The sequence below is a fragment of the Chelonia mydas genome, chromosome 1 (genome assembly GCF_015237465.2).
Source record: "Chelonia mydas isolate rCheMyd1 chromosome 1, rCheMyd1.pri.v2, whole genome shotgun sequence".
In the NCBI taxonomy this organism is placed as follows: domain Eukaryota; kingdom Metazoa; phylum Chordata; order Testudines; family Cheloniidae; genus Chelonia; species Chelonia mydas.
In genome coordinates this window covers 150,423,602-150,435,604 of record NC_057849.1, presented here as the reverse complement: position 1 = coordinate 150,435,604, position 12,003 = coordinate 150,423,602, and the positions used below count along the sequence as shown (strand labels likewise).

Below are 12,003 nucleotides of genomic sequence, written 5' to 3'. Positions count from 1 at the left end.
AATGTAGATGAGTAGGGGGGAAAACAAACAAGGCTTGGGCAAGGCTTCCCAGACCTCATGGGATCCTCTACTTTAATTCCTTCTGTGGCTTGACTCTTATCCTGTGTTAGACCTTTTCTGAGAACTAGCAGGATGAGGAAGAGGGCAATTGAACTCTCAGAGATAACTTTGAACTTGCAATTTCATTTTTCCAAGAGCCGTGTGTGAGAGATCTCAGTCCTGCACCACCTCCCCATTTGTAGATTTAAAGATAAACAGGTTTGGGCACTTTATTACTGAGCATGATGTTACGTATAACAGGACATGTTTGTTCTACTTAACTAACCAAACATAATTGTTTAAAGTTAATAGGTGATGATCTTGATGTTTTGGAATAACATCTTACACAGTGATAAATATTTTTTTACACGGAGTTTTACCCACAATATTTCTATACACAATAGAGTGGAATGCTCAGTTGGGTAAATAGCACTCCTTCAAAAAACAAAGTTAACTGAATGTCTCAGAAGTGCACGTTCTCTCTTGTTGAGTACTAGTGGGGAAAAATATAGATATTTCTCCGAGCCTAACTGGAGTACCTCAGTTCCTGAAGTTATGATTAAATGAAATCCACAGTAAAATATTGTTGGAATGCCACGGCATAGGGAACAATCTTCAAAGCTACTTGGAATGTCCAAAATTGAGATATCTGTTCTTTGGTAAATTGATCAAGATAGGAGGGTGGAGCTCACCAGTTTTTGTAGCTGTCACTATAGATCTTGATGTAATGAGATGGGACACAGCCCATGGAACAGAATGGGGACAAGAAAAAAGTGTATCTGAAAGAAGCCCATGTCCTCGAGTAGGATCCTATCCAGTCAAGGAAATATGTGGAGTAGGGTAGGGGACATTCCTGTGTACACCATCCCATTTCTACCAGCATATAGTGTCTGTATTGATGTGTGTTTAAAAAAAAAAAAAAAAAAAGGCGGGGGTTGGGGGGTCCCTCTGCTGGAAACTTTTGAAATGTTTGATGCAATTTGCTGCCATTTAAAAAATTTAAGACCTTTGGAAAGATGTATAGCTGGGTGGAGAGTGTTCTCCTTTTGTCTCTTTGGAGGGGTAGGAGAGGTTTATACCTTTCCCCAGTGAAGGAGAGGGATAGCTAGTTGGGGACAGATCTCTTTTTACAGGAGGAGTGAAGAGGGGTTTCCTAGCTGGGACATCACTTTTGACAAATGCTGTTGCAGCTCCACCTACTGGTTGGAAGGATTGAGAGACCCAGAAACTTCCCAGCAAGGCACTAGCTCCTTCTGCTATTCTCACTTCAGATTCATAGATTCATAGATGCTAAGGTCAGAAGGGACCAGTATGATCATCTAGTCCGACCTCCTGCACAACGCAGGCCACAGAATCTCACCCACCCACTCCTGCGAAAAACCTATTCCCCAGCTTGGTGAAATTTTCACCATACCAGCCAGAGTGGAATGGGGACTCCCTATGCCAGGGCAAAGAGGAAGAGCTTCCTGCCTGGTTTTAGCCAAGGAAGGAGAATTGCACTCCCTATATTCTAGCACCTACTTCTGATCCATTGTCAGAAAACTATAGTTTTTGCAAGACTGTATCCATAAATATGGTTTAGGAAAATGCCTCAAATTGTTTAATTTCAACCAAGACAAATACCTATTGTCTGAATGATTGTGACTATAGCTGATAAATGTTCCATCTTTGTGGTTACAAAAACATGCACACTGTAGGAATGTGATTTGCAGCAATAAAAATGGCAGGAAATGGCAAGATTGACTTACCTGTGTTATACTCACAACTGAAATATTTGAGAGCGGATGGGACAAATGAGATGAACTGATTAAAAATCCATGAAGTAACACTTATGGTACTATTTACACTTATTGTATACTATAATCAGTGTTGCCTCATTTTGGCTGTATCTTTTACCTTGCTCTCTCTTTTTGTGAGAGAGTATTTTGTACTCAACTTCATTTTCCTTTTAATAAAATGCTAGTAACTGAAAAGTGACTTTTTTGGCAGAGTTTTATTTTCAGGTACCTATTGTTAAACACTGCCTAAATCTTTGTTTCCCTGAAACATTAACTCCTAGTGAATACACAGTGAATCTCTTCCAGGAAAGACTTCCACCCCACCTCCCCAAAAGGAAATCAAATACCAATTGTTCAGTAAAAGATTAACCTTACATTGAAAAAAGGCAGAGAATCCCAAGAGAAACAGTATTTTGTGGACCAATGTGGTTAAGCTTGTGCCTTGGTCCTGCAAGCTGCTCTGGACCCTGTGGGGATGCCAGGGTTTGCCTATGTGGAGGAGCTTGTAGGGCCAAGGCCTTCAAACACTTCAGTTTTTTTTATTACACTTCACCTGAGCTAATCTTTTCTGAATATCTGATTTTCACTGAGGTACTGCATTTTATTTAGCCAATTTTTGCAGCTGGATGTATGGTGCAAGTCGATAATGACATGTCCAAAGTCATGCTGTGACTGTTTGGTTCAGCAGTCGGGATTAATGGCTCCCAGAGCACTCGGCTCTAATCACTTAGATCACACCATCATCCCTCGGCAGCAGAACATAACAGATCTTAATTGACACTGCTTAAGTAGCCCAAAGTTAAGTGGAGAGGAAGAATGCAGCCCAAAAAACCTGACTAGGCAAAAACTTATTGTTTTAAACTTTTTTTTTTTTAATTGTACCATATCCTTCACTGTACCTTTCCTGATGGAAAGGAATTAGAGAACTGTGTGGCCTGAGATCTGGAGTCTTGCTGGAATAAAGATGAAAATTTCTTGACCTTGGCTTGTGGTGGTTTATATATTTTTATATTTTTGTCAAATTCTTCTAAAACAACTGTTGAGGTCATTGAAATTGATCTGCATAAGAGGTTTCAAATAGGGACATTTCTGGGAACTTGTTGCTGAAAATGTTGGTTTGTTGAAACTGTTCATGAGAAAGGGTCGATTTTGAAGAATTTCCCATTTCAAAAAAAATTTGAGAAATTTTGAAATTGTCATGTCCCGCTTTGACATTTTTGAAACAACAGTTTCATGTTTTGTGTTGAAATGACTTTTCACTTCAAAATTTAAGTTAACTTAAGTGGGGGGGGAAGGGGGGGGGAGTTTCAGTTGACCCCATCTAAAACTTTTTTGCATTTCGATTTTGCCTTTTTATCCTGATTTTTAGGATGGGAATTTTTTTTGACGTCTTAAATTCTTGTGGGATAGGAAACCATTTCCCACCCAGCACTAGTTTCAAACTTCTTGGGTTTCTTAAAAAGTTTAGTTGCTGCTTGTAATCAGCTACTATATGTAAACTTCTGTCAATTTCTTGAAGTTTTTATGAAACCAAATGTGGTCAGATGCAGCACGCATAAGCTTTTTATTAACAGGTTACAGAAGAACTAGAAATTCCTTGTATGATAAATCATCCCATGGATTCATGAGACTCAAAAGGTATTAAAGCCTTAATACTAGCTGCCACTAGTTTCTGGCAGATTTATGGCTGGCCAGAGACTGTGCTGAGAAATTGAAGCTGAAATTACTTCACCTGACATATTCACAAATTCTAACTGTTGGAGTGAATGGGTTTGGAAACTTGTACCAGAGGTACCAAAACAATATTCCTGAAATGACATATTCATGCAGGCAATGTCCCTGAGGTCAGTGGAATTTGCAAGTCTTAATTAGCACTGTCTTTAAGGTTCTTTCCCTTCTGAGGCTAAAACCATAGTCTAAACAATGCTTTTACACTGGTAATCAGCCAGTGTGGGTAAATTATAGTTGTTTACACTATGTTAAAGTATTACACAGTATTTAAAAATCAGAAAGTACTGTGTGAGCCCCAGCGTGGAGCGAGCTTGAGTAGCATACTTTGCTTGCTTGTTACAAATTAAATTAACCCCTGATTGTTAATTCATTTTTTTCTCTGTCATGCTAACTTGTTTTTTTTTTCCTTTTCCAGGTGAATGCACAATATTTGGAGCTGTTCGTGATTTAATGGTTAATCTTGCCCTAACCCCTGGTGGGCGCCCATAGAGACTTTTAAAACAAGGCTGAAAAACAAGAGACTCAGCAGCAAAAATCTCAATCTCTGAAGTAAAGCCTTCAATTAAAAAAAGGAGAAAAGGACATTTTGACATGCGTTTTTTTTAAAGAGCTAAATATATTAAACTGGGAAACTTTCAGGGATGCACTTTCATCAAATGATCATCAACATAACTTTTATATAGTGCTCTTGTATAGTGTGTTTTAAGGGATACATTTCAGACTAGGTAATAGATTAAAGTGTCAGCTTGCCGCTAATAGATTTAATATTCTGTTTTATACTAAGATTATGAAAATGCCAAACTTGTTTGTTTGTTTTTTTTGTTTTCTTATGTTTTGGTGTAATAGACTTGGGTTTTTTTTAAGGCAGATCTGTCATTTTGAATACTGTAAAACTGTGACAAACTTTATATTGAAACTGTATTTTAATATTACTGCTTTGAATCTTTAAACAAATTATTTGGGCTTGTTGTAAACATGACCCCAAAAAGCAATATTTAATAAACTAGATAAAAAACCTTAAACTGAGATTGTATGATTTCCATGAACTTCTCTCCTTCTTTCTATTGTATCACTTTAGGAAGTGAATTGTTGTAAAATGTTTGACTAAAATTTGATATACATGTTATTGTCTTAGATGTGACACATTTTATAATTAAAAATACTATCAGGTTTTTTTCAGCCACTTCAGATCATTTGCCTTATCTCCTACATGGCTGTTTGTGTTTTTGGCCCCATCCTTTCTCTGACCCCAACCCTGTGGAAGAAATAATTTTGCTCCCCAACAATGACTTCTTCACTCTGCCAATAATTCTGATTATTTTTAAATCTTAAGGAAACTGTACGTACTTAGTGTATCAATTCTAGTTTATAAACATTATGTAAAATATAATCTTAGTTTGTTTTTATCAAAGTGAAAAGAAGCCACATATACGTAGCAAAGGCCACATGATATAGTGGGAGTAGGCATGTTTTCTCAGTGCTCCTGCATTCTTGTTCTGCCTTTCATTTTAAGGACCCCCCTTCTCCCCCCACTGCTGTTACTAATTAAATCCTTAATTTTACATATAATGTTTGAATAGGGGTCAGATGGTGAAGGGAGGAGAAGTAGAAGAATTACAAAGCCATCTTTTTTCAAATTGTGTTCAGTGAAGTTGGACAAACTGATTCAGGAGAGCTGAAGTTGACTAAGAAAAGTGAAGAAATAACTTCATGTTTAACTTCTCAAGTTGGACACTACATTGGGAAACTGGAAAGTAAAAGGAAGGTATGAAAAAGTTTGTCAGTCTTAATGAAGATTCTCAAATAGTTCTATGACTACCCATTCATCTTAAGAATCAATTCCAAACTAATTTTAAAAATGCTCCCTGGATTTATTCGTGCCTGCTTTATGGACTTTGTGTTTTTACTCCTCTCTCTTTAGCAGCGGCTTCCTGGGCTTTCTACATGCATCTGTTTTGGTGGAAGAGCCATCTCCTCTCAAGTTCTTGCTATCCGGAACATCCTTCACGTTGGTCACTGCTTCAAATTTCAGCTATTTTTTTATTCCTTCTGTGTGTATTGGTCCCTTTCTCTTGTATTTATCTATTATGTAAAAGATGGTTAAACTCTCTACACTTGAAACTTTTAACCTAGTTTATTCAACTCCTGCCTTCACATGTAGGTTGAAATTAGAAACTAGATGAGGGATGCACTAAAGATGTCTGCAGTAGAACAGAACTCATGGAGCTGAAAAAGCATTACATCAGATACTAGACTAGGTTATTATTCATGGTATAATAATTCCTATATTCACTAGCTGCCTGCCCTAAGGAACCAGTTTCTGGAGAAGGGGATGTGATCACTGTTTTACTAATGTTCAGGGACGGGAGTGCTGTGAGGCAGAGGCCTTTGGATGGGCCGAGCACTTTAGAAAGACACTTACACCCACTTGCCACACAGAGCATTATTGTTATGGAAAGGTTTGGCTGTCCATTTGAGTAATTGAGAATACTGCCTGGGAGCAGAGCACTTTCTGCTACTTTCTGACTCCGTTTCAGACAAAGCTGCCTACTGACACAAGAATGAGATAGACAATGGAAACATAGGGGGCTGAATTAAGGTTTCACAGGCAACCTTAATTCTGGTGTTTCCTAACTTCTGAGTGCTTTGCTTTGCAACATTAACAATGGGTTTCACAGATATTTGCTGACAGCAGAGGAATCGTGAGATTCAGGCTTCCATTCCATGTTCTGGAGCGGAATGTGCTCCAGTGGGCACAGATTCTGCTCATCCACCCTAGGCTTGACTCCTGGCCCATCATCTCCAATCTGTTTTTGTCCTCTCTGTGCCCCGCCACTCATCAAAGTCCCCAGTCTCTACTCTTTAGGCTTCTGATCCTAGTCCATTCTCCTTGCCAGTAAATCCTAGTCTTGCTCCTCCAAGTGTCTTGTCCCAATCTCCTTGCCTAGCCTTTGCCAGTTCACTCTCCAATCCCCCAGTCTATCTCCCTCTTCTCCACTCATGCTCCCTGTCCCTTCTGGCTCCCAGTCTCCTCCTCCAGCTTCTCATCTAATCTGTGTCCTCACTTCTCCTGGACCCTTGTTCCAGTCTCTCCCCCCACATCCCAGCTTGTTGTCACCTCTCTCTCCTTGCTCCATTAGTTACCAGTTGTCCTGTCAGCCTCAAGTCCCAATCTACCCCCGCCCCTCCCTCACAACACCCTATGTCTGAATCTTGTCTGCATTTGAATCAGGAAGCTTCATCCTCCATGATGCCTTGGTGCCAGCAGGAGGTCACTGTGAGCACAAGAGGGATGGGCTCCCTGCTCTCAGTTCTGATACCCTAATCCTAAGCAGCTGTGAAAGTGTGGCTTTGCTCCTTTAGCCTGGAGTAAGCCTAGCAGCTCTGAAGATGTTGCATGTATAAGAGCTGTGAGGAGATGGAGCATGCTCAGTGAGGATGGGATCTTCATAGAGGATATCTGTTAAGCTCTAGCAAGTCTCCACTGAGCACATGCAAACTGGTGCTGTTCTTTGAGGAGGGTCCCCGTGGGCTCTCCACTTTAGGAGAATCTGTGCCCGTGCATTTGTAATTGCTACTAAAATTCTCCAGTGCCTGGTTGGGTCACACCTGTGCTGTCCCTGTCTCACGCCATCTCAGGTGGTTACATAGTGCTGTGCGACCAACCCTCCCTCCGTTTCTTTGCTGCCGCCCTGGGCTTGAGATGTAACAATTGGCAGCGCCTCTGAGCTAATCTTAGTCTATCTTTAATTTTAGAATACTAGTTAGTTAATCAATAGTTAATAGTTTAATTTATTACCCTATGTCTTCCCTGTTCTTATTTTTTTTTGTTTTTATTCTTAGGAATTTAAGTTTCAGTTATTAGGCTACACCTTAGTGTAGTATAGTTAGCCTCCCTCATGCCCGGCTCTCCGGGTTTTAAATGTTGCCTCGCTTGCCAGTCCTCAATCCTGGGGTCTGATGGGCACTCACAATGTGTCTACTGTCTTGGGGAGCGAGACCTACCATAGAAGTGCTCATACTGCCATACTTTCCTTGTGCCAGGAAAGCTAGGGATCTACAGCTAAAACTCCTCATGATGAAGTCTCTGTGCCTGGTGTCTGAAATCACAGACCCCTCCTGGGCACTGAGCACCAATGGTGGCATCTGGCAGAGGTTCCCCACCACCCTCTCAGAGGAACACTGCACCAAAAAGACGACAAATAAGCGGGCTCAGACCTCCCATCCTCAGGAATCCGCCAAAAAGAGACGTTCCCCAACCTGTCGGACCCCATCGGTACTGACCGCACCAACACCGTTCAACTCTGAGGTAGCAGGAACATCCAGTACAATGGGTACTATGTGAGGCAAAGACCCTAAGCAGGCTGGCTCGGAAAAAGGCACTAAAGGGAAACTATCACGCCTACCTTGGTACTGCCAGAGTTGCTCAAACATGCGGCACCAAGCAGCTTGGCAATGCTACAGTCTGTGGTGCCACCTTCTCCCTCTACAGCACATAGTACATGACCCCTCCTCACTGAGGTTAAGGCATCAGTATGGCCGACAACACCCTCCTCGGTACTGATGCTCTCGGTACCGCAGCAATTTCTTCTCCATAAAGATCTTCTAGTCTTAGCACCGGAATCTCCACTCCTCGGTTCCGACCTTACTCCAGCATGCTTGGTATTGTGCCATCTTACCACACCACCCAGATCAGCTCCTCCTTCATCTAGCAGTGAGGATGATGATGATGAAGAAGGGGAAATCTTCTCCTCCCATCACTCCTCACCTATCCTCACAGCTACAAGACAAGGTCCACCAGAGCACCGTAAATACCAGATCTGAAACTCAAGGATGGTACATACACCCATGGATTCCGCCACCTATGTCATTTCCACCACAGTGGCCTTACTGGGACCCATGAGCAGCGTACTGCCCACACTACCCTAAGCCTCCCAGTCCACTCAAGGAGAGGTCAAGGCATTCTCCATCGCTCTCTATACCTGGGCCCTCTGAACCTCTGGAAGAGGCAGTCGAGGAACTGGAGGAGACTTCAGATTAGGAAGTCATGCCAGATGCCAATTTTTCATCCTCCTCTCCAGATGAATCTATTATGCTTCCACCACCCATGACAGGGATTGACTTTAAACAGTTCCAGGAAAAGTCTGAGGATTGCAGATTCCCTGGAGATTCTGTTGGAAGAAGTTGCGGAGTCCCAACGTAAGTTGCTGGACCTCCTCCAGGATTGCCCTCCCAATAAATGAGGCTCTTGTGGACCCAGACAAGACCATCTGGCAGATCCCAGCAACAATTCCACCCGTCTGCAAAAGAGCAGATTAAAAAATACTATGTCCTTTTCAAGGGAATGGAATTTCTGTTTTTACACCTCACATCAAACTCTGTGATGGTAGAGGGCGTGAACAAGTGGGGCAGACAACACCATTCCAGGTCCACCCCGTATGACAGGGAGTGGAAAAGGTTGGACTTTTTTGGACGTAAAGCTTACTCTTAAGCAGTCCTACGGTTTCGGATCACAAATTATAAAGCACTAATGGCCAAATACAGTCACTCAGATTACTCAATGTCTGACTTTATTGAACACATACTTGAGGACAAAAAGGAACAATTTTAAAGCATTTATATCCATGGATCAGCTCCTAGTTTGCACAACTTTACAAACTTTATTGGACTCTACAGACATGGTGGCACATTTCAGTGCCATGCCCATAGGAATGCAACAAGCTTCCTGGCTCCACCTCTCTGGTTTTCCCAAAGAGGTACAACCAGCTGTGTCCTGTTCAAAGGCCCCAAGTTGTTTGCAGCCAAAACACACGAGTCCCTTCACACTTTGAAGGACTCCCGAACGACTCAGATCTTTGGGGACACACACACTCACTCGGGGAGTTATTACTTGACGATGGAAAGATCTAGATCTGCGCCTTACACACAACCTCAGAGGCAACGTGACCCGCAGAGGCAGCGACCCGCAAGATGGAGACCACTCCCTTCCCAGCCCTCAACATCCCCAACAACTTCCCTCTAAACAACAATGTTGAGGGTTCGGTCAAGGACCAGAGACACCTGCCACTTTTTCTATTGCTGGACCCATCCAACACCATCCATCCATTCGTTTCTCCACCTCTCGATTAAAGGTGGCCTTTCTCGTCACTATCACATCTGCCCGATGAGTAGGAGAACAGGGCTCTTATGCCACACCCCCTACACAATATTTTTTTAAAACAATTACTCTGAGACCAGATCCTGAATTCTTAAAGTAGTTTTCTCATTCCATTTGAATCAACTCATCCATCTCCCTATCGTTCTTCCCAAAACCTCATGGGAATAAACAACAAGCAATGCTTCACATCCTGGACATCCAAAGAGCGCTAGCATTTTACATTGAGAGGACAAAGTCTTTCAAAAAGTCACTGAAGTAATTTCTTTCCATCACAAAATGATCTAAGGGGGATACCATTTCCAAACGCAGGTGGTATAAATGGATCTCCAGCTGCTTTTACCTTTGCTGTCGCCATCAACAGCTACAACGCCCACCAGGGATCCATACACACTCCACCAGAGCACACTCTGCCTTGATAGCCTTCCTCAATAACGTACCAATTATGAACATCTTCAAAGCAGCAATCTGGGCATCAGCCTATACTTTCATACAGCATTATGCCATAGAGCAGCACTTGTCATCAGATGCTTTACTGGTAACTGTGGTTTTTTCATCTGCCACGGCTGCAACTTCGAAGCCCCTTCTTTCCATAGAGGGGCACTGCTCTACAGTCACCTAAAGTGGAGCACCCACATGGACGCTCCTTGAAGAAGAGAAGGTTACTCACCTTGTGGAACTGAGGTTCTTTTGAGATGGTTGTCCCTGTGAGTGCTCCACTACCCTCCTCCTTCCCCTCTCCTTTGGAGTTTTTTTGCACCATAGAATGTAATAGAGAAGAAACTGAGGGAGAGTTGGTCGCACAGGGTTATGTAACCATGTCAGATGGCCCAAGATGGGGACAGCACATGTGTGACCCAACCAGGCATTGTTATTAAAAAATCTCTGATTACAAGTGTGGGGGTGCAGATTCACAAAGTGAAGCACCCATGGGGACAACCATCTTGAAGAACCTCAGTTACTGCACCCCCCCAAGTCTTATAATGTGGTCAAATTTGGGTGTGTTTTCACAAGGACGATAAAAGGCACATCCCTGACTCAAAGGTTCATCCCCTACGAAATTTCAAGTTCCTGCTCCAAAGCTTGGGAACACTAGAGTTTTCAAAGAAAAGGTTGCCAGAATTTTTTTTAAATGGACAATAAATCATTACCAACCCTCCTTTTTTTGGCATTGCTGAAGTGTTTGGCTGAAATTTTTTATTTTTAAAAAACTGAGGCAGACACCTGGCAGGGAAAATTTCAGTCTAAATACTTATGTTGCTAAACTTTTAACTAACTGAAAACAGTGTCTTAAAGTGGAAACTACATTGAGATCCTTCCGCTGTTGCACAAATAAGGATTTGAAAGGAAGACCATTATGCAAAGTGTGGATATTTATTTTCAAAAGCAGAGGAGTGATGCTTCTAAATGCTCTGTTTACTTTTATTTCCCTCATACTATGTGAGTGGTGTAGATTCCACCTGACGGATGGTAGGATATATGTATTTTGATAAAAATGTGCACGAGAATGATCTTAAAGAATTTTTAGTCTCTAGCATATGTAATAACTCTGTCAGAAATAAGCTCCTCTATCAAAGCAGAAAATGTTTAACTACACTGCATGCTGAGGGATAAACGTGGCTTCTGACAGGGTGAAGGGTTTTTGTAATATATTAGTGAATGGTCTGTCAGCCATTCAGCAATCTGAGTGGCTACCAGGAATTCCCCTGCAATTACATTTCAGTAAGATATTTTTTAATTGATCATCACAGGGCTCTGTGCATGGAACCTTTGAGGTATACTACACTAACAGACTTCTCCCGTTGGACAAAATTAATTTGGCTGGACTTACACCAAGGTAAAGGGTTCTCTTCCTCCATAAAGGTCTAAGCCTGAGCTGTAAGAGGTACTGTTTTACTTATGCTTTTCCTAACTTCTGGCTCTGGTGGCCTTAAGTGTTCAGGGTTCTGCTAAGGGTTTTTTGTCATGGGTTTGTGACATTGCAATGTTTTGGGAATATGGCACCTTATGCTTGGGCTGTATTCTTTATTGTCTGAGTCTTTCCTTCAAAGTAGCAATCTCTCATTATATTAACCTTTAACATACATGCATCATAATCTAAACTGCCATCCTTTGCTATGCTATCCGAGCAGTAAATAAGTGGCTCATTGAGGTGGTATTCCCTCTCCTCACTTAGCAATGAGGGGTAGATTATATCAATTGAGGAAAATGGGATTTGCATTTGGATCTGAAAAAGAAGGGCCCATGACAGGCGTAATCATGACTCATGCAAGTACAGCCCCTGAAGGTTAACTTGTCATT

At 41.8% G+C, this 12,003-nt stretch overlaps 1 protein-coding gene across 2 annotated transcripts in view; it reads left to right on the top strand.

Moving 5' to 3' along the window:
• Positions 1–4,570, top strand: part of MED14 (mediator complex subunit 14) — a 52,159-nt gene extending 47,589 nt beyond the window's left edge. For both annotated transcript variants that reach the window (XM_037902523.2, XM_007064453.4), the window contains exon 31: positions 3,964–4,570. In XM_037902523.2, coding sequence (XP_037758451.1) covers positions 3,964–4,037 — 74 coding nt within the window. In that variant the 3' untranslated portion in view covers positions 4,038–4,570. The remainder of the gene's footprint in view (positions 1–3,963) is intronic.
• Positions 4,571–12,003: the final 7,433 nt, after the last annotated feature.